Genomic DNA, 27,227 nt, shown 5'->3' on the forward strand with positions numbered 1-27,227 from the left:
TACAAAAGCTTGGGACAGAGTCATTCCTGTACAAATGCTATTTAATTTATTTGGTTATAATAATTAAATATTTTACTCCAGTGATATTTTATCTCACAGTAACCTGTTGGCTTCTACTGGCTACCTAAGGCTAGTGCCGCATGCACATTGAAAACATAACAAGAAAAATAAAGTCATTTTCTCTCAATGAAAAACTTTAGCCCCTTTTACATGCCGTTATTTCACCTCACCGTTCTGTATAAAAGGTACGATCGTGAAATGAGGGGATACAGTTGTCTCACTTCTGAGCTGGAAACGAAGGTAGTAACAGCACCGAAATGACCTCAGCAGAAACAGGGGAGGGATCATAGGTGGCACAAGTTAGGTGATGTGTCATGTGTGCGACCCACCGCGGGAGATTTAAAAAGTAGCTGTTTGCAGTTAGCGGCTAACTCAAAGAAGAACAGCGGCCAAAAATATCATCATTCCGAATATGACAATATTCTGAATTTGGTACAGGTTGTTTAAACAGCGAATTCTATTCAGATATTCTCAATTAGGCCTTTGTCCGAATGTAGCAAAGACATAGGATATGCTGGTATTATTCGGGTTTTAATAGCATTATTTGGACACGTATACAGCACATTCAAAATATGCATCTCAATTGGGATTTTTACCTCAGTTTGTAACACATGGCCTCTTGTCTATTTATGGTCAGCTCTCGCCAGCACTTTGCAAGGCTGGTGTAGAGACTACTTTTAAATGAAAGATTTGGAAATCAGCAGGTTATTAGATTTGCGCAAATATTGCAACAATGACTTTTTCAAGAAGGTGGTTCAAGTAAATACAAAAGGGGGGCTGTGTACTCACGGTCAAACAAGTCCGTTTAGGCAGGAAACCTTTTAAAAAATCCTACGCTGATGCAAAGAAGCAAAATAACTAGCGGCTCCAGCTGTACACTTTTCTATATTTTGATGTGACAAACATAGTGCACATTAATTGGAGTTTGCATGGCTGCATGTAATCAGCTTAGTAGGAACATTCTTTTTCAGAATATGGGCCAAATATTGAGTATTTTGCGAATGTAAACGTAGTCACTGTAAGTTCTTTGCAGTTACTATCCCCAGTGGTGGAAATGGCAGATGGTAGAACAACCACAGTTACCGTGAAAACTACCCACAAAAAGAGAAAGAGAGCTGTTGCTAGGCTCCGTGAAAAACGGAAAGCGGTCTGGTTGTCTTTGAAACAGCTGCACTAACAATATAATCACTTGAAAATGCTACAGGGGGAAAAGTTGTTTCCACTTTAATTTAAAAACTTATGAGGAATTTGGAATGGCTAGAGCTCAGCATTTATGTCAGCACTCACAATATTAGACAAGCATGTTGATGTAAAAACATCTGTCAGTGCATCTGTTTATTAGCTTGAATGCGCCTTAGTCTTGTTGCCCCACTCTTCCTGTAAAGCCCCCTGGAGTCAAGACAAAGATGAGCTTAGTAAATGGATTCAATCCTGTTTGGTCATCTAACGAGGATCGAGCACGCCGCTTGAAGGTCAAAGGCCTCTTAAGCTTGTGTGACCACCTTTCTTTGACAATTACGGCTGTCAGAGAGGGTTAGCTTTTATCAACACAGGAAATGTCAGCAGGTAAACAGGTCACTAACAGCCGGTAACTGGGCTTTAACTGCAGAGATGTAGTAATAGTGTAATAGGATGTTCTGGGAGTCGGAGAGACGGGAGAATAAACAAACAGAGTGGCAGGCAGACAGGGAGGCAAACACACAGTTGTGACAAAGGAATCCTCAACATCACATGGTCATGGAGATAGTTTATGTCGCATGTCTGACCCTTCTCAGTTTGATTACACTCATCATGTTCAAATTTATGTTTGCCACAGAGATTCTTGCCTGTGCTATTTTGGTAAAAGGCCATTGCTTGGGCTTGTCTCTGACGATCCAGCTCCGTCTTGCACTCTCTCCATCTCTCTCTCTCTCACACACACACACACACACACACACCTCTCTCTCCCTGTCTCTGTCTTTCCCTCCCTACCGCTATAGCCACATTGCCACACTCAGTTTTCCATGGCCTCTCATTCCTCTGCAAACTAAGTACATGAACGACACAATCCGGAAATAGTGTTCCAGCCGGAGATGGTGGGAAGGAAAATCCCTTGACTGGTGCTGGCAGGAGGGAGGGAGAGAGAGGAAAAGAGCACTGCAGCCATTCACACTTCAGACAAAGTTTGTTCCTTTCACAAGACTTTCTCTTGAACTCTGAGCTTCGACTCCTTGTGTAATTTTATCGTTAAACTAAACTGTTTAGTAAGGAAAACTACATTTGGTTTTCCTCAGGCAGATACTGCTCATATGTGCTAACATAACATTGTTAAGAGTCCATGGCCTGATCCCATTTCTAATTTTTTCTCTAATCCTCAAGTGCCCCCTTGCCCCTCAGGACGGAGTTACAAGGGGCAGTGGTTAAAATCTCCCCTATGAAATGGGACATCTCTTCAAGACCTATATACGTCATGGATTCTGGCATTTACATAAGACAAGATGAGTGTTGCTGAACATTGCAAATATGCCGTCTTCTGTATTGGTAATTTTTTTTGCATGGGCTATAGGCATCCTTTTGTGGTTGTCAGGATGCTTCTGATTTTTCACACCTCATTAACATCAAAGAACTGGTTGCACTGAAGACTGACCTTTGCGTTGCCTCATGTTGCCTGCGTCTCAGCCAAAAAGTTGCTCATGAACACACCGCAAAGGATACAGTTGACTAACACATACGCTCTGTTCCCGTGTGAGAGGAAATAACTGTAAACTGTTTCCAAAAAGGGAAACTAGAGGACTGACAGGACGGATTCAAGATGCTAATAAGCCACTTAGCACATTAACAACGCAACCTGATGTTTAAAGAACAAAGGATATTTACTGTGATCATGATCAGTAACACAAACAATTAAGAGTCGCTTTTAATAAAGAACTCCGTGGCTAAAAAAATAATCTGACCTAATATAAAAAGTTTGTGTCAATCTCACACTGTCACCGTTTGACTTTAGCTATTTGCTTACTTTCCTCACTTCCATTTCTCTCCTCATACACTTCTCGTCTCCTTGCTGGAGTTGAACTACTAACCAGAGTAATCTAATTCCCTGACGGGTTCTGCCATTCAACATGCTGAATCAGCCAATAAAATCCCCAACAAGGGCTGACTAGTGACAGTTGTGCAGGACACACCGCCAAAACTAGGGCCACAGACACTCACCTATGACCCGACATTGACCAATAGCCGACTGTCAACTTGGTGTGTCAGGGCCTTTAAGTTTCACACTATCAATCAATCAAACAAGTCCTTAAATAAAAAAAGAAAACACTGCTTCATTACCAGGTCGCTGGAGGTGCTCCGTAGGCTAATGTTAGCAGCTTCTGCCAGTTGGCACTGATATTAGAGGAGTGGTAAGAAATGCAGTAACTTTGCTGTTTGATTTTAATTAAATTTGTGGTGTCACAGAAATATGTCACAATGCCGGGCTGTCATGCACAACTCAGCAGTAACAATGTAGCATTAGCTACCTAGCTAGTTGCCCAAATTCTGTTGCTATTCTTGTTATAAGGAAAATGACCATAATACTAGGGCTGTCCCAAATATCAATTTTTTTGGACATTGAAGCCTCAGTGAGAGATGTCTATGATGAATCGAAGCTTAATTGCACCTAAAATAACGTCACAATCAGCCACTTTGTTAGCACGCAGGTATGCCCATTAGCTATGATAGCTAGAAAAAAAGAATACTTTTTGTTACTTGTGCAGCCATCTTGCTGATGATTTGTCACAGCACTCAGTTTGGAGCATGCCTCCGCAAAACCTCTCTTTTGTGAAGCCATGTAGCCCTGACTCTTTCCCCTACCCCTCTATCCCAACAAGAATTGGGACACACTACCCCTAAGCGTTAACGTGCAAAACAGAGGGGTAAAGCTAAGTGGCGTGCATAGGGACTGGGTTCATGTTGGTAGCTTCACAGCATGGTAGTAAAGGTTAACTTATCTTTAGCCTAGAGGTCAAAGATCAGTATTAAAAAAGGGCAGATGTCTCTGAGGAGGCTGGTGTGGAGGAGGCGCTGGGTAAATGTTGTCAGGACTGGCCTGGAGTTCGGCAGAGGGAGGGGTGGGGAAGCAGGGTGAAGACAGGAGGTGTGCCAGCAGGTTAAAAGCAGGGTCAACTATATAACCAGAGTGTTATCTGGATTCCTCTCCACAGCTGCCAATCACAGTCATACCGCAGCGAGACCAGTGACCTGTTGCTTGCAGCTTTAAACGGTGCATCGGATGGCGGTTCAGTCGCTGCAGTCATACATGCTCAGGAAATGTTCCAACTCTCTTGAAAACCTTGTGCAATGGCCTCTTGGTCAGGGTGGTAAAACGTTCCTCCTGCATTTGTCGGAGGATGTGGTTAAATCTCAGCCAAGAGGCCTGGGGCTGCATTTGTGGGGCAACAGTGTAACTGGAGTTGTTTTAGATGAGTGTAATTTAGCTCCAGTAAGATTTTTTTAAAAAAAGGTGAAAGTGCTTCTGTAGAACGTGCAAACAATGTCCTGTCACGGATCTTTAATTGTGTTTAACTTGGTGCCTGTTAAACGGCCAACAAATGCCTCGCTGACATTTTATAAGGGGAGGATAGCCTGCGTGAGTACATCTCACTATAACAGTCAGTAACATGAGATGGGGAACCACACAACCGCTAAATCAGTAAAATGGGAGCCCAGAGTCACTGTAATTTGGGAGAGAGCTGGTTAACCACTCCTCATAATGGATGGTGTTTCTGTTTAGCCTAAGGCGTTGGAGCTGAGGTCATATGCAAACAAGGTAGATCCAAGGCCTTGGCTTTTACACGGTGCAAAATGTTCAGCACCATGTATTTGATCAGGTTCATGTTATCATAAAGACATGGAATTTGCATACTTATCTTACACATATTAAACAAAGACCTCATAAAATGTGTTATTAACTGGCTACCTGAGGCTCCATAATTAAAGTCTATTAAAAAAAGTCATAAATGTTTGCACCGCACCCTTAATCTTATTTGCCAGCCAATTTGCAACAAGCTAGGCGCATATTTGTGAGAAATATTTGTAGTGAAAATATATCAACATGACAAAAGATTCACACACTGTAGGTCTCTTAAGTGCAATTTATTAGCACATTGTTTATTGCTGCCTTTTTAGTCCAACACCTGCCTTTAACGGTTTTTGGATGTGTGTGACTACTATGTTATTTGGTGAAAATATATCCAAGTTTGCCCACAGTTTCTGCCATAAACTCAAATTTATTTTTAGTAACTGCTCCATAGACTCCAATAGACCAGTTCTCCAGTAAAGGTTTTGTTTATTGGCTGTAGAGGTATGCACAACATAGCATTAATGTGTCCTCCTATATCTAATTATATACTACAATAACTATAAAAGGAATGAACCACTATATGTAAGATGGATGACATATAACTCATATCATTAAGATTTTTATTAATAGGTCCGCTGTTGCCCCTAACTGACTTATATCCCAATCACATTCCTGCATTACATTTTCACCTTAATACAGTCATAGTTACATGCGTCTGTATGTCCACACAAAGATCATTACAGTTAACAAAAACTAAACTAAAACTAAGTGTGAAAAATGTTCTTTAGTTGAACTGAGATTTAAAAAATAAATAAAACAATATTGCAAACTTACAAAACTGACTAAAAAAATAATATACAGGAAATGTCTTTAGTTTTTTTGTAAGTTTGGTCAAATTTATCAACAGAACATGCATGAGAAGGCATTGGTGCATATGTTTATTGACACTGGAGGTGTCTGCATAACTGTGAATCAAATGCCTTCACTAAGTGTTTGTATTGTAATACCCAATCTGAACCTCTTAAATCTTGGCCCTGATAAATACCTGCAACCCAATCGTCAAGTAAATGTTGGCATTGTACGTTTCTGAAACCATGGATACATCACATTTGTACATTATTATGCAGTGGATTAGTTGAAACCTTTACATTTCTCTATGTATTAACAACGGTGTGGTTAAGTTAAGGCACAAAAAACACTTAGTTGTGGATAGGAAATGATCATGTTTTGGCTTAAAATACCTGGTTTTGGTTCTGCTGGAAACACAACAATGTCTCTGTAAGACACAACTGCTTTTTGTTGCACAATCTTGGCAGGAAAAACAGCGATGTTTCGTGGCACTATCCAAGCAGAAACAGAGTGATGTCTCGATGAAATTCAGTCATGTTTAGTGGCACAATCCTGGCTGGAAATGCAGCTATGTTTTGGTAAAAAACAACCGCTTTTCATGGCACAGTCCTGGCTGGAAACACTTGGTAAAAAAACAACCACTTTTCACGACACAATCTTGGCAGTAAGTGCAGCTAGGTTTTGGTAAAAAACAATCACTTTTTGCGGCATAACCCTGGGAGAAAACAGAGCAATATCTCATTAAATATGAACTGCTTTTTGTGGCACAATCCTGGCTGGAAATACAGTGATCTCTTGTGCGTCTCGAAATGTGGTCTGCAGCTTGGCTGGTGTCTCGCCTTGGTGACATGCCATCCACCATGCCCTCCACCTCCCAATGACAGTGTCAGCTTGTAAACTACATCACTTTAGAAACGTTGATATGATATGTATGAAAAGCACAAACATAACTTATTTGTGGCTTGCAGCAACACACAGTGACGACATTTTCGTATGCCGACAGGCTGCAAAATACCCCCATATTATAATAAAAGAACTAAAACTAATACAGAAACTAATAACTAAACTAAATCTAAATATCTAAATCTAAATCTGCTACACACATATTCTTGATCACACATTACTATAGCAATGAATCAATGCAAATCATCAATCAGTAGCTATTCAAAACAAATAATTGTTAATGTCATTATTGAGCATAAATGTTAAACACTAGCTGATTTCACTTTCACAAATGTGAAGATTTCCTGCTTTGTTCTATTTCATATTCTTCTAAATTTAATGTCATCGTGTTTTGAACTGTAGGTCTGACAAAACCAGCACTATGAAGACGTCAATTTGGGCTCTGGGGAGCTGTGATGTCATTTTAAACTATCATAATGAAAACAGTCGGTCATTCAGACATTTGTAAACGTCGTGGTCATTTCAGCTTGACGACAGGCCTGTCTCTATTGTTCCCATATTTTATTTTTCTGTGAATGTCCCTTTAAAGGATTACATCATCCTCTTTGCTCCTTTTTTTTCCCTCACCACATTTCTCAGTGTTCGGCCTTTTCTGCCCAGAGACAATTGGTTAATTCACCGGTGTATAACACTGCCACCTCCTGATCCACAGTACCATCGCCGACTGTGAAGCCGACACACCTTTCAGTGGCATGTTTAGTTTGTCATGATATTTGACATCATGCATCACATCTCTCTGCTCAGATCTGAGTGCTCAGACACAAACTGCATTACCGTATTGACTGTAGTTTTGTCATTATCATGTCACGTTCAGTGAGATTTTCATTAGTGGTAGGAGCATGTACAACAGATTTAAAGTGCTTGTATGTTCATCATTAATCCACTGTGAGCTGACTGGGTAGTTTCAGTCTGTGCTGTGTGGGCTGATAGTGCTGTTCTGCCATCTAGTGGCAAAAAGCAAGAAAGAAAATCTCTCTGTTGCTCCATCCATCCATGAATACACTGACATGCTCAGAGGAAAACATCAGCTTCTTGTTGCATAATGACTCCTGGTGTATTTAGATTTGGGATTATTTTTATGAAGGCAACATGTGGTGTCTCAGTCGTTCTTTGTGTCGCTGACAGGCTCAGCAGACACCCACGAGTCTGTGACTTTAAGAGACGGTCATAACACCACTGCACTCCAGGAACACTTAATGTGTCTTTGTTATCTGCTCCATAAAAAACAGGTGCTGGAGGGGAAGATTTTTCAGCACAGAGAGGTTTTGTTTGGCAAAACTAATTTATTTCATGAGGATAACTGAGTTTATCTGTGGCCGTTTTCCCGATTTTTGTTGTTGTTACATTATTACTTGAACTGGAAATACCCTCGCATTTGGCATCAGTCCATTTAACTTGATTAGATCGTAATAAAGAGAAGCCCAGTGTGTTTATATTCACTTTTTCTTGCATAAGAGGAAAATGAAACGAGTGAGAGATATATGATAGAGAGCAGACTTGGATCATAATAGGTTTTACACTGAGTTATATTCCAATAAATTTCAATCTGTGATTTCTGTCACAACACAGTATTATTTGAAACTAGGGCTGGCATGATATACGAATTTTGCTGTTTCTTGCGCATTTAATGTCCTTCGATTTTCAGTTTTTCTAATTCAGGATATTATTTGTCATTTGAAATACCTCCACACTGAATGATAAAATTCAAACAGGGTCTCTTACTACTCAACGTAAAGTGGAAATGAAAGGATTTCTTTGTAGAGCCGATTAGATTTCTGCTTGCGTTCCCCTTTTCAACATGGCCTTGTTACCTCCACAATGTATTCACAAAGCAGCTGCTAATATCATTGGATCCTCGTCTGTTAGGGAAGCACACTGACTACAACATATCCTTCAGCCGATCCTCCTGCTGGGAGATACAGAGAGAGTTCAGGAAGGCTTCAGCTGTCTGCAGTAACAGGACGTGCTTATAGCTTTAAATCTGGCTCTCAGCTCACACGTCCAACAGTTGCAAAATATCTCTTTCACTCCAGCACCTGAAACTGTCATGTCAGGTGAAAGTGTGTAAAAATGTAAAAGAATTTAATCGCTCACCTTAAAAATGTTGCTTTGTCTTTTGTTATGATAATGTAGAAAGATCCAAGTCCAGTGTCATACTTATCAGTGCTTAAAAAAACAGTATATATTCTAAAAACGTAATAATATATCGGTGTAGTTTACCTGAACCTGATTCTCTTTGTAGAAAGTTTTTGCAGGTGTGTTGTGAGTTTCTGTTGGAATATTTGATCATAAGTGTCCAGTCTTCTTCCACTTCCTTCCTCCTGGTGCTTACTGACAACCTGAAACCTTATAGAAATCTACTGTAACTCAATATCTGCCACAGCAAGCAAAAAGTCTTGAAGAAACAATCTTACAAAACATGTACTTTATTGTAAGCTGAGTTCAGGGCATTTTGCTGCCTAGTAATACAGACAGAAAATCAAAAAAACTTAAAGGCTAACTTTGAGATTTTCAAATCTGGGCCCTATTTTGTTGTGGGTTTTTTTTGTGTAAGTGATTAATGTGTACAACAACTTTTGAAACAGGCCCAGTACTGAGCGAGACGGCTGCAGCTGGCAGCAGCAAAACAGGCTGCAATGTAACCACTTGGGGCATCTGTACACCGACCGTTTACGTCCACAAAAGTGCTTGTTTTTGCCACTGACAGGCTTAGATTAATAATATTCATGTCTGTTAACCTTATGGAAAGGATCCCTACAGAGACAGACATTTTTGTTAAAGAGTAAGATCCTTTTTGTTTCACCTGAAACACCCATTAAATCGCCATCACCAAACCCACCAGACTCCATTTAAATAAACAATAATTTTAGCATGTATAGAGGCAGCATGTTTTCACATCTGGCTAGGTGAATTAAGTCTTTATTTCAACCAAACCAGAGTTGGTGATTGTTGGAACAGTGGAAATAAAAACCAAAAACATTTTTTGCTCAATTTATTTTGTTTCTGTTGACTTTGAATGAAGTATGTTATATGATTGTAAAATCATTGTTTTTTGGAATGGAGTTTAGTGGAATTGGTGATAGTGATTTCAGGGTTGTTTCTAGTTAAACAAAAAGAATCTTACTCTTTAAAAAATGTTTATTCTGTAGATACCCTTTCCATAAATTTGTCAGACACCTGTCAATGGCAAAACAACCACTTTAAGTGGACGTACCTGCCCCGACTGGTTACATTACAGCCTGTTTGACCACTTCTGTCTCCAGCAATCTCACTTAATACTGGACCAATCCCAAAAACTGTTGTTCCCATTAGTCACTTTGACACAAAACATGGAAAATAGGGTCCAGGAGCCACAACTTCTCCAAAAGCTAGGTGATGACATCAAGTTTTTCCTGTAAAATTAAAAAAAAACCCTCTTTAATTGTACTTTAAATGCTTTAAAATCAGCAACTTATTTCCCAGGCAGCACAGCCAGATGTGTTAAATACTTAACAACTAAGAGGTCTTTATACCTCTAAATGGAACAGCCTGTTCATTTCTAATCTGTCAGAGAGAGATTAAAGTAATTGATTACATTAAAATAAATCCTACTGGATAAACCACGTGGTTTTATTCACATAGAAAAATAACTGTATCTACATTAGTTGCATCAGGGTGATATGCTGCTCTGTACCACTTTTAAATGTATTTATATTTCTCTTTACAAAAACAAAGAGTTGTTTTATGCAAGTGGATTCAGAGTTTGTGAGTAATTAACTCTCATCTGTCAAGGCTGACTGAGCCTCCTGGCCTGTGGTGGAAAAGTGGCAGCAAGGTTACATCAGCTCACTACGTCCGACAGCAGTGACATACAGTGACGCTATCACCCTGTCAGCCCCCGAGGAGTCATGTTGCTTTGCCACACGCACAGTGGACAACAATAATCACACATGGATGACCCAAACAGTCTCTGCTGCAAATATAGAGGCAGACATTATGTGTGAGATACACTGTGTGTGCATTTGTGGTTTAGGGAACGGTTCACACCGAGGTCAAATATACATATTTCTCCTCTTACCTGTAGTGCTGTTTATCAGTCTAGATTGTTTAGGCAAAAGCGCTAGCGATAGAATTGAGTTTTTAGCCTAACATGGTTGTGATGATAATGATGATGATGATGATGATGATGATAACTGAGCTCACTGCAAGAAAAATAGAGCTCATGTCAGCTTCATTCAGTAGGTGGCGGTATTGGGCCACATGGAGTGAGAGGATTAACAGTACATTGTAATCCTGTTACTGTTTCCTGCAGGTGGGCCTCTTTGGAAGCTATCCTATCATGCATTGCTTTTATGATTGTACAGACTGGAATCTATATAAGTACATCACAGCTTGGTTTATATGTGGAAGAGCAGAATGTAGCTTGACCCACCTGGAAGCTGTCTCTAGTCACAAGTCAGAGCTTTGATGGACTTATTTTGCTTCCCTGAAAGGAGCAGTGTGTAGGATTTAGTGGGCTCTATTGGCATATAATATTCATAACTATGCTCTCATTAGTTTTAATCACCTAAAACTAAGAGTTGGGTGTTTGTTCGATTAGAACGAGCCGTTCATATCTACATAAGGAACAGGTCCTCCTCCATAGAGTCCACCTTGTTACCTGAGGGTCACCGTAGTCTCAAACACATGGACAGGGAAGAGTGAAAGGAGGGATATTCAGTTTGTTGCAATCTACAATCTCACCAATAGATGGCCAGCACAGTCACCAGAATAAGTTTTGCAAACCCTGGATATGTTACATATGTAGGTTTCATGTATATGAACTGTATACAGTATAGGCCAAAAGTTTGGACACACCTTCTCATTCAATGCGTTTTCTTTATTTTCATGACTATTTACATTGTAGATTCTCACTGAAGGCATCAAAACTATGAATGAACACATGTGGAGTTATGTACTTAACAAAAGAAGGTGAAATAACTGAAAACATGTTTTATATTCTAGTTTCTCCAAAATAGCCACCCTTTGCTCTGATTACTGCTTTGCACACTCTTGGCATTCTCTCCATGAGCTTCAAGAGGTAGTCACCTGAAATGGTTTCCACTTCACAGGTGTGCCTTATCAGGGTTAATTAGTGGAATTTCTTGCTTTATCAATGGGGTTGGGACCATCAGTTGTGTTGTGCAGAAGTCAGGTTAATACACAGCCGACAGCCCTATTGGACAACTGTTAAAATTCATATTATGGCAAGAACCAATCAGCTAACTAAAGAAAAACGAGTGGCCATCATTACTTTAAGAAATGAAGGTCAGTCAGTCCGCAAAATTGCAAAAACTTTAAATGTGTCCCCAAGTGGAGTCGCAAAAACCATCAAGCGCTACAACAAAACTGGCACACATGAGGACTGACCCAGGAAAGGAAGACCAAGAGTCACCTCTGCTTCTGAGGATAAGTTCATCCGAGTCACCAGCCTCAGAAATGGCAAGTTAACAGCAGCTCAGATCAGAGACCAGATGAATGCCACACAGAGTTCTAGCAGCAGACCCATCTCTAGAACAACTGTTAAGAGGAGACTGCGCGAATCAGGCCTTCATGGTCAAATAGCTGCTAGGAAACCACTGCTAAGGAGAGGCAACAAGCAGAAGAGATTTGTTTGGGCCAAGAAACACAAGGAATGGACATTAGACCAGTGGAAATCTGTGCTTTGGTCTGATGAGTCCAAATTTGAGATCTTTGGTTCCAACCGCCGTGTCTTTGTGAGACGCAGAAAAGGTGAACGGATGGATTCCACATGCCTGGTTCCCACTGTGAAGCATGGAGGAGGAGGTGTGATGGTGTGGGGGTGTTTTGCTGGTGACACTGTTGGGGATTTATTCAAAATTGAAGGCACACTGAACCAGCATGGCTACCACAGCATCCTGCAGCGACATGCCATCCCATCCGGTTTGCGTTTAGTTGGACGATCATTTATTTTTCAACAGGACAATGACCCCAAACACACCTCCAGGCTGTGTAAGGGCTATTTGACCAAGAAGGAGAGTGATGGAGTGCTGCGGCAGATGACCTGGCCTCCACAGTCACCGGACCTGAACCCAATCGAGATGGTTTGGGGTGAGCTGGACCGCAGAGTGAAGGCAAAGGGGCCAACAAGTGCTAAACACCTCTGGGAACTCCTTCAAGACTGTTGGAAAACCATTTCAGGTGACTACCTCTTGAAGCTCATCGAGAGAATGCCAAGAGTGTGCAAAGCAGTAATCAGAGCAAAGGGTGGCTATTTTGAAGAAACTAGAATATAAAACATGTTTTCAGTTATTTCACCTTTTTTTGTTAAGTACATAACTCCACATGTGTTCATTCATAGTTTTGATGCCTTCAGTGAGAATCTACAATGTAAATAGTCATGAAAACAAAGAAAACGCATTGAATGAGAAGGTGTGTCCAAACTTTTGGCCTGTACTGTATGTATCTGAGTGTCTTATCAGGAGATGGAGGTGATGGTAGATGACTGGACACTTGGGCGAGGTGGACATTTCTGGCTGTGTATCTTTTTGACTAAACCAGGTATTTATATTTTTTTCAGATTTGCTTTGGTCATTTTTGCCTTTAATCGATAGGAAAGCTGAGTGTGAAAGGGGGTGAGAGAGGGGGGGTGACATGCAGCAAAGGGCCACAGGCTGGAGTTGAACCCGGGCCGCTGCGGCAACAGCCTTGTACATGGGGCGCCTGCCCTATCAACTAAGTCACTGACGCCCCTAAACCAGGTATTTTTTAACAACATGTTCGGGACATTTCCAGCTGTGTTTGTAGCACCAAAACTGGGTATTTTTTAACAACATGTTGGGACATTTCCAGCTGTGTTTGTAGCACCGAAACCGAGTATTTTTTAACAACATGTTGGGATATTTCCAGCTGTGTTTGTAGCACGGAAACCAGGTATTTTTTAACAACACATTTCCAGCTTTGTTTGTTGCAATGAAACACAGCATTTTTTAACGACATGTGGGGACATTTCCTACTATGTTTGTAGCACTGAAACTGGGTATTTTTCACTGACACATTTCAAGCCGTGTTTGTGGTGACAAAATTTGATATTTGTTGACAAGACCTTTGTCTGTAGCAACAAAACCAGGTATCTTTTAACAGCATGTCAGGACAATTCCAGACAGTTTGCAGCAACAAAACCAGGTTGTCTTTAACAACACATTTCCAGTCGTGTCTGTGGCTATGAAACCACATATTATTTACCGACACGTCAGACCATTTTCAGCTGTGTTTGTAGTGAACAAACCAGGTATTTTTTAAGATAAGATAATCCTTCATTAGTCCCACAGTGGAAGAAGTTGCATTGTTAAAGCTTCAAATGGAATAGTGCAGAGCAAGAAGCATCAATAAAAATAACACAAAGCAACATGATAAGTAAGCAACATATTTAACAACACATTTCCAGCTGTTTTTGTTAGTTCATTATTTGCGACAAATCAGGTAATTTTTGATGACATGTTGGGACATTTTCAGACGTGTAGAGTCTTTCATTACCTGCACCTTACCTTTATTACCTGGGTTTTCCTGTTCTAGTGCACCACCCCCCCCTGTGCAACCAACAAAACTATATCTATTTACATGTAGTCACCATGAGTTAAACATGAATTAACACAAATACAAAGAATGTTATTGTGGCTCCAATAAGTTGCGTTTGTGGCGAGCGATCCGGGCATTTTAAGACAATAACATTATCCTTTCCTAACCATAATGAAGTGGTTTTTATGCTCAAACCTGACCACATATGAACCACAGCCTTGTTGAAACATAAAATTGAACACTAAGATATAAAGAAATGTAAAGTTTACACATATGCGCTACATATGAAATGTAGAAATTCAAAATAAATGTACAATGCCAACATTTATTCTGGTTGAGATGCCACTAAATCCTACACTTTGCTCCTCTAAAGTGCTTTTCATTGTTTTATCCTCTCTTTATTTGTGATGTATTGGCAGTTTTCATTTCCTGTGTATCTGACAGTGCCTCAGCAAATACTAACAGTAATTTGTCACTCGGCTTACAGCTCTCTGTCCATGTGTTTTGCTCTCCGCAGCTCTCCTTCGCTAATCCCAGTTTGTCGTGACCTCTGACCCCTTCGATGGCATCTTACGTAAGGAGCTGGTTAAGGAAAGCACACGGGAGCAGCGTGTGTTGTGTTGTGCCAGGTTAGGTAAGCTCATTAACAGTTACTCCAGGATGCCTGACAACAGCTACAGATACACGGCAGTAGTGGGAATAGTAAACCAAAGAAGTGATGACATGAGATGAAGGTGTTGGGCTCTGTTTCCTGTTCCCTAAATACTTTGAGAGTTTGGGACATATTTAACTTGGCTGTCTCAAGGGCACTGAAACGTACACTTGCTATACATTAAACAAACAGGATAAAGTAGCCTGCAGGGTTTGTGTGTCTGCGTCCGATTACACTCAGACATTTCACCCACCTCACTGACATACAATCGTCTCTTAACATGGGAGAACAGAGACAGCAGAGGGAGAGTGTACGGCCAAATTTGCATCAATGTTTTTTCTACTGTTTGTATTTTAAAATTACATGACCTCCACTGCAGAAACCGCAACAGACACACACATACACACACACCACAACACTATCCTCTAACTGCCTTCCCCCATCTGTCCTTTCTCTATCAGTGAGGGTGAGTCACTCTGCTCAAATAGTCCAATACGCAGCCATTAAAGCCGCTGAATAATCATACCACTGCTTTCACCAAAGCATCTCAGTTTTTCTACTAACGTAAGACCGTATTAGTATTTAGATTAGTTTGTCCTCTGCCACTTTCTCTTTCTTCCAGGCTAAAATGTGAGGCCCCTCCTCCCACTGAGCATGTGTCATGATTACAGCTGACAGTGTGTACTCTGCGGTGGTAGACACACTGTCATCCTCCATTGTGACACATTTTTAACAATAGAAACAATCTTGCAGCTGTGTGCAGTGGATATATATTCCTCTTTTGTTTGCAGAGTGCTACATAAAGTCGTTTTGTCCGACTCTTCAAAAAAGAAAAATCCCATCTGTCTTCAGTTTTTCCACAGAGCAAAATCCATCCTCCTTAAATTGGACAAATGATCCTCTCTTGGCATCCTCTTGTTCTTACGTCTAACTGGAGCCTTGATGGTGCAGATCACATCACTCTGATTCCTCAGCTGAAGCACGAGTGTCTCTCTTTGGATTGGTTTTCCCTCGTATTTATCCAATGCAAACTTTGCAGTCCTACTGGGAATTCTTGCTCATCCTCAGCTTCCATCTCCTGCAGGCAATCCCGAGGCTTGACTGTTGGTCCAGTCCTCTCCTCCAGTGATTTGCCCCATTTGGCCAAATCACTCAAAAATATGTCTCTTACCATTAGTATGTTGTTGATATTTAATTTAATCTCTTTTTAAAGCCCCTGAAAACTTGGTTTCAAATCTCAAGTATTTCAAGTATTATAACATGAAATATTCACGCCCAAAAAAACGACAGTTAAAAATCAACCCTGGTTATTATTTATTAAGAGTCAAAATCCAAACTAAACTGCTTCTTCAAGATGGTTTGGGTGTGGTTTGATCCAATATGCAACACCACAACTGTAATCACATTTTGATTTAATTGTTTCTAAATCGTGACGTATAACCTGAATGCTCACACTATCCGTATACAATAGCCAATAAAGTGGCCCACTGGCCCTGGAGACTGGTCTGGCTGTTAACAACTGTCAATAAAGATTTGTTTGAAAGCTTTGAGGCACTATCAGAATCGACCAACATGCTTTTTTCTTAGTTTGCACAATGAATATTATATCACATACATTGAAAAGTATTGTATTTCATGTCTCCATCGGCCGGTGGGCCATCAAGATAAGAGTATGCATGCATAATATGATGTTAATTCCACTACAAGAGACTTGATGATCCTAAAATTAGGTAGCGAAAAGAGTGGATATATCAGTATTGGTATCTGTATTGGCCAAATAAGTTTTTACACACTGGCATTTTGGATATTGGCAAAAAAATCCAATATCATGCATCCCTATCTGTAACATTACACCAGTACCATTCACAGTGATGCTAACAAGGCAGAAACACGCTGTCTTGATCATCTGTGCCATTCTGTGAGCTGAAACTTCTTCTGAAACGAATTCTGTTGCCACAGCTTGACCAGCCTGGCCTGGTCATATTTTCTGTCCACATGGCACTTTAAGATTTCTGTTTGAAAAAAAAAGGCCCCGACTTCGAGAAATCGACTTGTGGCTTTGCTTCAACTGTGCGAGAGCCTGACGACAGCCGACCAAAATTTCTGACATTTAAGAAATTTAAGAAAGAACAGTTGATCTGGTCATGATTGGTCCTCCCTCCCTCAGTACACTGCACAGCCAACGCTGACCGACAAAACTGAAATTCAGTCTGACTCTGAAATGAGTCATGCAGCTCAAAAATTGAGTTAGAAATAGGCTCAAATTGTACAGTGTATGCCCAGTCTAAATAGAACACCACAGAGAAATCTCTTATGTGAAATAACCAAAATTGCTCCAACTCTGGCAGATACTACCGTGTTCATGTAGAAACTCGTTACTTACAGCAACAAGCTGACTGAGGAAATATGTTTTGAAGGCCTTTCAAGTCCAATAATGCAAAAAGTTGATCAGATTTCACTAACTTGCTTGAAAACATCAAATATTGGAAGGAGATACTCCTTTCTCCTGATCGTCATTTATTCTACTGAGCATTCAATCAATCAATCAATCAATCAATTTTATTTATAAAGCCCAATATCACAAATCACAATTTGCCTCACAGGGCTTTACAGCATATGACATCCCTCTGTCCTTATGACCCTCGCAGCGCAGCATTCATTCATAAGATGCTATTTCCACCATTGCATTAACCCGTCTTTCAATTCCTGGGCCTTCGTTGTCTTCCAGTGTCTGTCTTCAATGATAACAGATGCGTACTTGGATACGTTTGTTATTTGCAACTGATCCCCCAGCAAACACAAATTTGGACTTAGGCTGAATTTATACTTCTGTGTTGAATCAACGCTGCACCTATGAAGTAGGCTCTGTGTCGACGTAGAGCCTACACTTGTTGTAATGTTGTAATGGAGCTGAATCTTGTAACGTTACCTTTGTTAAATGTTGCTATTGCCCCTGGTTTTATATGAGTAGAGGAAAAGTTTGCTAGCTGCTAGGCTAATTTATACAATGTAAAATGCCATAGGCTTGTGCTAATAATGTTAGCATCTTATATTTGTTTGGAAAACGTATTTAGTATAAGACAGTTGTTTTGTCAATGAACCTTGTGAGTTGTAATGGAGCTGAATTTTGTAATGTTACCTTTGTTAAATGTTGCTGTTGTCCCTGGCTTCATATGAGTAGAGGAAAAGTTTGCAAGCTGTTAGGCTAATTTATACAATGTAAAATGCCATAGGCTTTTGCTAAAAATGTTAGCATGTTGTATTTGTGGGGAAAATGTGTCCAGATAAAGACAAGTGCTTTATCTGTGAATGCTGGAAGTTATAGTGAAGCTGATTTGTGTACTTTGTGAAACTGTCTCTATCAACCAATGTTTAATGTGTGTTTTAACATTTTTAACTCAGAGTAAGTTGTACATATCTATGCTGTCCTATTTAAACAAGTCAGTTACTTTCTATTTTGACATCAGTCAGACTTCTTTTTTTAACCTTCACAACAGTACAGACACAGACACAACAGCAAAACCTCTTAACAAGATAAAAACAAAATAAACAGTATTAGTTATTTCACTCCCCCTTTAGAATATTTGTACAAAAAGCACTGCATTGTCTCCACCATACAGTGCATACTGCTGAACTCTTTTCTCTCAGAAACCTGAGGCCCCTTTTTATCAGAGCTTTTATCTGCTGCGCACTCAAGGACAAAATCATGTGGTTCAGTAACTGTCCAAAAAAATGATGGAATCATCCTTCCTCTTCTATTTGATTTTTTTCCCAGCCTATTCATGATTTCAACAAAGGTTTTGAGGAAACTTAAGGCTTTTTTTAACAGAGCCTGACCTCTTATTTTTATCCTGTGTTTGTCTGCATGTCTTTGGGTGAGTGATGCATTTGTCCCACTTTTTGGATTTGTGCCTTTATCTTTGCTCCTCGCTGTCCTGTAAAGCTCAAGTGCCCAAAAAATATAAATAGAAATTGAATCACATTTCAATGATAAAAAAAAAAAAATCCGCTAACAGTATATTTTTAAAAGCACATTAAAGTCAACATTTCATTTTGATTTAAATTAGCTTTTATAAGTAGTAGATTATATTTTGTGAGACCTTGTATAATATGTATGCAGATGGCTGTAGAGTGTCTGCTCGAGGCAAGCCGAGAGGTGCTAAGGCATCAGGGGACAGCAGCCATGTGACCATGGTTGCAGGGATTGGTTTAGTGCAGATGTGACATCAGCGAGCCTCCCACTCCCTCCCTCCTCCCCTCTATCTCCCAGTCTTTCGCTGCCTCTCTCTGCCTCTCCCTCTCTCTTCACCGCTCTGCTTTTTTTCTCCTTTGCCTTTCCTCAGCATCCCCCCTCTCAGAGATGGTGTGTGTCGGTGCTGCTCGGGCGGCCGGGGCCTAACGTGCACACAGACAGGACCCCCACCATCCCCCCGATTTGCTGCATATTCCTCGGGTGACTCTCCTCACTGTGTCCTCCACCACTGCTGCTTCCTCAGAGCTCTACCCCCACCCCACCTCCCTGTAAGGGTGTCTGGGAGTTGGGCCCTTGGGGGTGGAGGGAATCAACATCGTGTTTCGCTGGGGAGCTGTGCAGAATTAGCTATGCCCTGCCCTGGCATCCTTTGACTGGCTGGATTTCTCTATTTCTGTCTGCCTGCGCTCAGGAGGGCAACATAGGATGAAAATCTGCAAACATGATGCAAGGTAAATGATCTGTGCACTCCTTTATTTCCCATGTTCCCCCCCGCGTCCTCCTCCTGCCCTCTTGTGTCCTGCTGGGCCATTAAAGGCTAGTGAATCCAGTGATGTGATCTGTCGTAACGTGAGGAGCTGAAATGAGCTGCATGCATGACCAGTGTGACAGTGTCGCTGTGAGTGTGTGACAGATTGATAGACAATGTGAGATGAAAGCGAAGGTGTGTGTGAGGTGTAGATTTGTAAAGGAGGAGCAGTGTGGTTCTGCACCTGCTTCTGTGTGTTCACACGTGTGTCTACATGTCTCTGTTTGCATGTGCACATTATAGGTCTGTCTTTAGTTGCACACTCAGTCTGTGTCATAGAAATACAGATTTCGGGGAGTCCAGGAAGCTGCACTCATTCATACCCCTGCTGATTATATTATATCATGCCAACAGGACAGGTGATGCTCAAACCAACCATTATCTGGTGCCTGTGTTGCATTCAGTGAATTAAAACATGCTGTACCAAAGTTAACAGTGGTGGAATGAACTAAAGTACATCGTAAACTATGATGGAGGAGCTGAATCATACATCTAACCCTCCATGACAGATGCTGGGCCTTTACCATCCATTAATGCCAATGTGGTAATGGAAGTTGGCTATTATTAGCAAAAGGCCTGCAGTCAGCCTACCATGGTATTGTACTCTGTTCATTAGCTACACAACAGCACAGATGTGGTGTCACATGCTTATCATAACCCTCGTTAGCTACACGTGCATTGCAGATTGCACAATAGAGACTGTCAGGTGCAGTGAGTGACAGTCAGTAGATGTTACTTTGACTCAGAACATGGCTGCAGTACATGTGCTGCAATGACAACCTTTTTGCTGATGCAGAATGCCCATGACATGGCTTATGATGTTAGACTACCCAGACAATCTCTCTCAGTTTGAAATGAGCATCTTAGCCTTTGATCAAATTTGTGCAAATGACCTCTTTTTGAACTACCAGTAAAAGTTTGAGATCTGTCAACTGTGGCTTGACATCGTCTCCAAGGTCCATTACAGTGTTTTCGCCTGTTTCAACTACAAATCATGCAGCCCACACATCAGAAGAAAATGTTGGTATTGTATGTTCTTGCAAACCACGGATACCTTACATCTGTATTTTTATATCAGCATTTCTCAGGTGATGTAACGATAGTCTGATTACGTGTATACGAGCTGACTTTGATGGCTGCCAAGCTGCAGACCACTGTTGGAGATCGATGAACAACAAAACGGGTTGGCGGCATTTCCAGCAGCAACTGTGCCAACAAATCAGGTGCTTTAAAGGAGCAGTGTGTAACATTTAGGGCAGTGGTTCCCAACTGGTCCTGCCACGGGGTCCAGATTTCTCCTTAGTCATTAGTTCGAGGTCCCACAGTTTAATACATTTAGCATCATACTTGCTGTCTCTGTCAAGTAGCTGTCAGTTAGTCACTAATGCTACAGCCGGAAATGGCACTTCAAAATAAAAACTCTGTGCTGGAAATTTACTGTGCTACTTAAACCAATTGGGAACCGCTGATTTAGGGGATTTAGTGGCATCTAACTAAGTGAGACTGACTGCCGATTGCAACCAGCTGAAGCTTCTCCCAGTTAGAATTCCTCCAGTGTTCATTGTTTAGGAGGCTTTTAACGAGAGCCGAATTATCCGCAGAGGTCTCTTCCTCTCCAAAACAAATGGACCTGGTGATTAAAACCAGTAAAACACTGAAAAAAGCAGTTTAACATTTCAAATCTGTGTTTTTCCAATGCTGTTCGACATGTTGCAGATGAGCCACTTATTATGTGCTCACATTTATTGTCTAATAAATTAAGATCCTGACATTTTGGTGTTTTTTTACTGGGAGCCGAATTATCTGCAGAGGTTTCTTTCTCTCGAAAACAATCAGATCTGGTGGTTTAAACTGGTAAAAACACAGAATAAAGCAGTTTCACAATTAAAAATCAGTGTTTATTCGATGCTCTCACAACAGAGCGGCTGCTAACTAAGATGCTAACACAAAAATGCAAATGACCCATCTAGACAGACGGTGTGTCTCAAATCACAGACTTCTGTTAGTACACTTCTATGTAGTATTAGTATAGTACTATGTGCACTATGTACTCATTGGTGTAGTGCGCAAATTTCGACAGGGTAGTGTTGCTTCAAACCAAACACGGCCATTGTGCACTCACAATAAATGACGACCGCAAATTAGCTAGTTAGCAAACTAGCATTAGAATTCGTGTTATCGTTCATGGTACCAAATCATTACAGACTGCTAGATTAACCCAACAAACATACTGCTGGCTTATACCCGACAACAGTATAGTGGTGCTTAGTGCAAAAAACACGTGAATTTACAATGCAGCGACGTTCACGGTCACACGGTTCTCGGCTGCTATTTCCAGTTTGAAAAGTGGCCCCTCCCCTTCTGCTATGTAGCCAAGATGGCGACCATTGGTGGTGAGAAGTGTCCATAGTTCCACACTCAACTTTCTAACCATTTTGAGTGCACCATCTGGGTACTCATAGTGCACTGCATTTTTCCATATGTCTCAGTGTGAACGCACTTATGAACTCAAAATAGTAAGTGTAAGTACAGAAGTATGTGATTTGAGACACAGCATAAGTGTTTGGTTTGTCTGTTGTGGGCTACTGTAGAAACATGGCGGACTCCATGGACAAGGACCCGCTCCTTCTAAGGTAACGAGAACACAACTATTCTTACTTTAAGGTGATCGCACATTGAAGATCATATACGTATTATATTCCATTTCTGCCAATATATCCCCCTAAATCCTTCACACTGGACCTTTAAGCCAAAACATAAACTTTTTCCTAACTCTGACCAAGCAGCATTTGTGCCTAACATAACCAGACATTAACCACAGTGTTGCTGAAATGTAAAGAAACATTTTCAACATTTCTGCTACATAATAATGTAGCAATGTTACATATCTGTGGTTTACCGAAACATACAATGCCAACATTTATTCTGGCAATTGGGTTGAAATCATACATAGTTTACACTAATTTACCAGATTTCCATCTTTCCAGGCCGCCTTGAGATGCAGCTAATGCCAGGACTGTACGAAAATTAACTTGCCACAAATTGAAACCTCCTTGAGAAAGGCAATCAGTTGCTGAGAACACTTAAATAGACAAAAGGATGCACAACGCATCATCCGACTACATTGTAAAGCCAATCAGAAGGTGGGCTTTGATGCTAGACATCATAGAAAAGGGTGTACTACAGAATAATATGAATTACAAGTATGAATTAGTTTAATGTGCCATTTGATTGTTTGCCAGCTACCAATGACACAAGGTTTCCTTGACAGTTTCAAATCATCAAATTAAAACTGAAATATAGTTCAAAACACAGGTAGTCACACTTCCTGATGTACCTTTAAACATGAAATGTACAAAGAAGTGGTTGCTTTTTGATTTTATCTATCTTATTTGATTCAAACCACCTCTCTATTAGGAAGCATGGTGTTATTACCGTTGGTGTGGCAGAGGTAGGTGTGTAAAGACTTTTCACACCTATGCAAAACTGACAACCAGCATGGATAATAACTGACAGCTTGTCTGTTTTAGAAATTTACAACAGTACCTGAGGGGTTTGTTCAGATATTTGTTGGAAACTCTCTCAACGGAGGTTTAAGAGTAAGCAGCTGAAAAGAGTGACCTTGGTGAGCTTTTCAGAAGATCAAACCAAGAGGACAAACAGTCAGAAACCAAAAAACTTTGACCAAAAAAAGGTCAAGGTCAACTTGCAACATTTCCTCTGGAGCTTTTAATCACATCTTTTAATCACACCTTTCTGATCATGATTGCCACAAAATGCAGCTGAAAGATTTCTAGTGTGTGGACCTTGAGTTAAAGGATAAGTATGGTATTTCTCCACCTGGACTACATTTTCTCATGTTTTTGTGTCAGAGTGACTAAAAGTTTTTTAAATTGGTCCAGTACTGAACGAGAGGGCTGCAGACAGCAGCTGCGAAACAGGCTGCAATGGCAATTATGCACCATCAATTTACGTCCACTAAAAGTGTTTGTCTTTGGCTCTGATAACCTCAGATTATTATTCTAAGTGTCTGACAACATTATAGAAAAGATCCCTACAGACATAGACCTTTTTCTTAGAGAGTAGGATTGTTATAGTTTAACCAGAAACAGCCCTGAAATCGCCATCACCAAACCCACCAGACTCCAGAGCTGAGTTATATCAAAGACGGTGGATAAACCAAGACAGTCCACTGCGAGTCAGTTTCCTGTATCAGTGTCACGTGGGGTTCACGACCACCACGCCCCTTTAGGAGACTAACAGCAGGTCCTGAGTCCATTGACTTCAGTGGGAGAAATGAACGTGATTACAGATTATGGCCGATTCTTTCGCCCCATAGTCACGGAAGCAAATATTGGACCCATTTATCACAAGCCACATATCTTAAGAACATTCCGACACCAAAATGGCAAATTTCAGACGGACAAATCAGGAGAAAATTTACTTTGTTCAAGACCTGTCTCTGTCTCAACAACACACTCTAGCGAGATCTGGCAACAGATATCTCCTCTCTGGTGCTGAAATCAGTGCAGTTTCACCAAAGATACTGGATTAAAGAAATATTTTTTCCAGCGGATATCTTAGTTACACCATGATTGAGCTAGCAAAGCAGTTTTGTGTTGCTATGTGTGGTATTTATTCAGTTTTGGGAAATCACGATGTCTAGAAAGCATCAGTGGCTGCAGCTGACAGGGACAGCTAACAGCAGCAGCAAAGCTAACATCAGGACGTCATCTGTTAAAAGCCTCCCGTTGTCAGACACAACATGAAACTACTCCAGTTAGCTCAATAATGTTGTAACTAAGACATCTGCTGGAAAAAATATTTTTTTACACGGACCGTTTATTTATTTAGCTTACGGCCAGTAAGGGTACACACATGTTGACAGAAGCAAGATTGGGGATACTCGTCTTTGATTGGCGGTTCTCCATCGTCTTTGATTGGGGTATGGGGGACAACGCCTACTTAGGAGACCGGAAATGTATACCATTTCCTACAATGGGAGTATATTGTAGGTGGGCCATCTTGTAGTAATCCAGTATCTTTGGTTAAACGGAGAGGTCTCCTCATCTGCAAAACAAACGGACCAGGTGATTTAAACTGATAGAAACACTGAATAAAGCAGTTTCATGATAATAAAAAAAAAGAAGTGTTTTTCCAACACTGCTTGTCGTGAAAGGGCTGCCAACTATGGTAGCCAAAGCGAAAATGCAAATGGCCCTATCTAGAGTCAGTGTTTGGTTTGTCCAGTCTGGGCTGCTGTACAAACATGGCGATGCAATATGGCAGACTTTATGGACGTGGATCTGCTCCCTATGTAGGTATAAATGGCTCATTCTAAGGTGCTTTCAGACCTAGAGTTGTCTTGCTTTGGTCCAAATCAGGGACTAATTTTGTTACAAAGTTGTATAATTGCCTAGAGTTGGTTTGTGTTCTCACGGCAGCATTTACAAGTGGACCAGATCAAAGACTTATGTGAGAAAGCTGCTCTTGATTGGTCAGAATTTTCGTGCGGGAAAAATCCAGGAAGTAAACAAAACATTGAAGAGTCCACTTGCAAGATAAATTTGACACTTTCTAATGTCACAATGGAGGGACAAACCATACAGTTTGAAAACGAGGTGCGGCTCCAACTAGAAAACAATGTTTTGATGTAGTGATGTGACGTTCGCAAACGAGCCGAATCTTTGAACCGGCTCTTTGAAGTGAATGAGTGAACCGGCTCTTTAGAGTGAACAAGCCAGTTCCTAATTTATTTGTTTTTTGCTTTAATTTACTCTGTATCCATTAATTTCAAATTATTTGATCCGGAACAAGTTGTGAGAGACTAGTTTGTGAGGGAGAAAGACAGTGCAGATTCAGAGCAGTGCAGAGCCGATTCAAAGACTCAGCTCTTTCGCGAAAGTCACATCACTAGTCCAGCGTGACAGTTAAAAGACAAACATTAAACGGACTAGTACCAAACTTTATATCTGCGGAGTCTATTCTGGGTCCAAGTTACAGTATCCAAATCACGTGATGCGATAAATCAGTAATGCGATTCGTCGTTGAACCCACTAACACCCCCCGCCCCACACACACAGCGAAAAAAAAAAAACATAAAACAAAAAAAAAACGAACCGCATCTTTGAACCGGCTCTTCAAAGTGAACGAGAGCCAAATAACTGGCTCTCACAAGTGAACGAGAAATCCCATCACTATTTTGATGCATTGGATGTGCTGAATGTGCATATTAAGGCAGTACAGGAGGAGGTGCACATTAATAATCCTCCAGGACTGTAACATGCTCATGTTTAACCCAAACAATGTGTCATGTGACTGCAGTTGGTTCAGATCGAGTTTGGAACACGTTCTCACCACAAATGAACCGCACCACAGTTCGTTTGTCACCGGACCGAGTCCACCTCTCGGTGGAGAAGGTCTTGGTCCATTTGTTTTGGTGCACACCTGAGTGTGATCACTATGTTCACACCTGCCCAAGCCAACTGCTCTTAGGGGGCAATCGAACTTGAGTTTGATTGAAGCACCTGAACAGAACAATTCTTATTTTCAGGTCATTATACACTAAAGAAAACATACTCATTATATTATATTCCCTTTCTGTCAGTATGTCCCCCTAAATCCCGCACACTGAACCTTTAATTACACTGTCTAATGAGTGTTGCCGGGCTCTCCTTGGGCAAACTTTGTAAATGGGTTACAAAAGCAGACCGGTCTGCTCGTGCTCAGAATGTACCATATTGTTCAGCATGTTTGTCACATATTAATGTCGGGATTGATTTTCTATTTTTACTCTTTATCATACAAGACACGTGCAGGTTCGGAGTGGACAGGAGGCCCGCTGTTCAGAGCTGTCTCCACTGATAAAGAGCCATGATGCAGGAATAATCTGTGCTATTGAGCAGCCTGGCTAGCTACTAATACATCACAGGCCCTGACATGTCCTTCAGTATCCGGGAGAGCTTCATCCCAAGTTAATGGTACTGAGCACCAGTCTGGTGCAGCGCCTTTTACATTTATACTATTCATTAGCCTTATTATTTCAGTGTGAGTGTAAATGATGATTCACCAAATCAATGACTCAGAATTTATCTTGATTTTCGAGTCAGTCTGATTTACTTCTCCTCTCAGCAGACTTTAAAACACAATAATCACTACAGGACTCAATATTATATAAAAAAGATAAATACAAAATGTCTGTTTAGTGTTCCTGTTTTAAAATACGACCTACAAATAACGAAAGAAGACGATAAACACACTGAGCTGCCTGTGAGCAGCACAAAATGTTCATCCACCCAACTGTCCATCACATGTGTCCCTGTTGCTCTTGAATGGATGCAAGAATCAGCTGTGTTCTCTTGTTTTCTAAAACACTGTTACGCAAACCAGTCACATGCTTCCTCCAGGAGAAACATGTCCACACCATAGATAATACATACAAAAGAGAAAAGTACACTCAAGTGATTTCTTTTGCCAGCAGGGGATGCAGCTGCTGGTAACTTTCTTGCAGTAAGTGTTTCTCATACAAATCTAGTGAACTGTTTTT

General features: G+C 40.8%; 1 protein-coding gene across 1 annotated transcript in view; it reads left to right on the forward strand.

The window, feature by feature from the left end:
* The window catches only part of LOC117271501 (SH3-containing GRB2-like protein 3-interacting protein 1), an 86,927-nt gene that overhangs the window by 32,041 nt on the left and 27,659 nt on the right, over nt 1–27,227 (forward strand). The window contains exons 3-4 of the mRNA XM_078173173.1: nt 14,766–14,882; nt 19,244–19,604. Coding sequence (XP_078029299.1) covers nt 19,595–19,604 — 10 coding nt within the window. The 5' untranslated portion in view covers nt 14,766–14,882; nt 19,244–19,594. The remainder of the gene's footprint in view (nt 1–14,765; nt 14,883–19,243; nt 19,605–27,227) is intronic.

Source organism: Epinephelus lanceolatus, chromosome 12 (assembly GCF_041903045.1).
Source record: "Epinephelus lanceolatus isolate andai-2023 chromosome 12, ASM4190304v1, whole genome shotgun sequence".
In the NCBI taxonomy this organism is placed as follows: Eukaryota; Metazoa; Chordata; class Actinopteri; order Perciformes; family Serranidae; genus Epinephelus; species Epinephelus lanceolatus.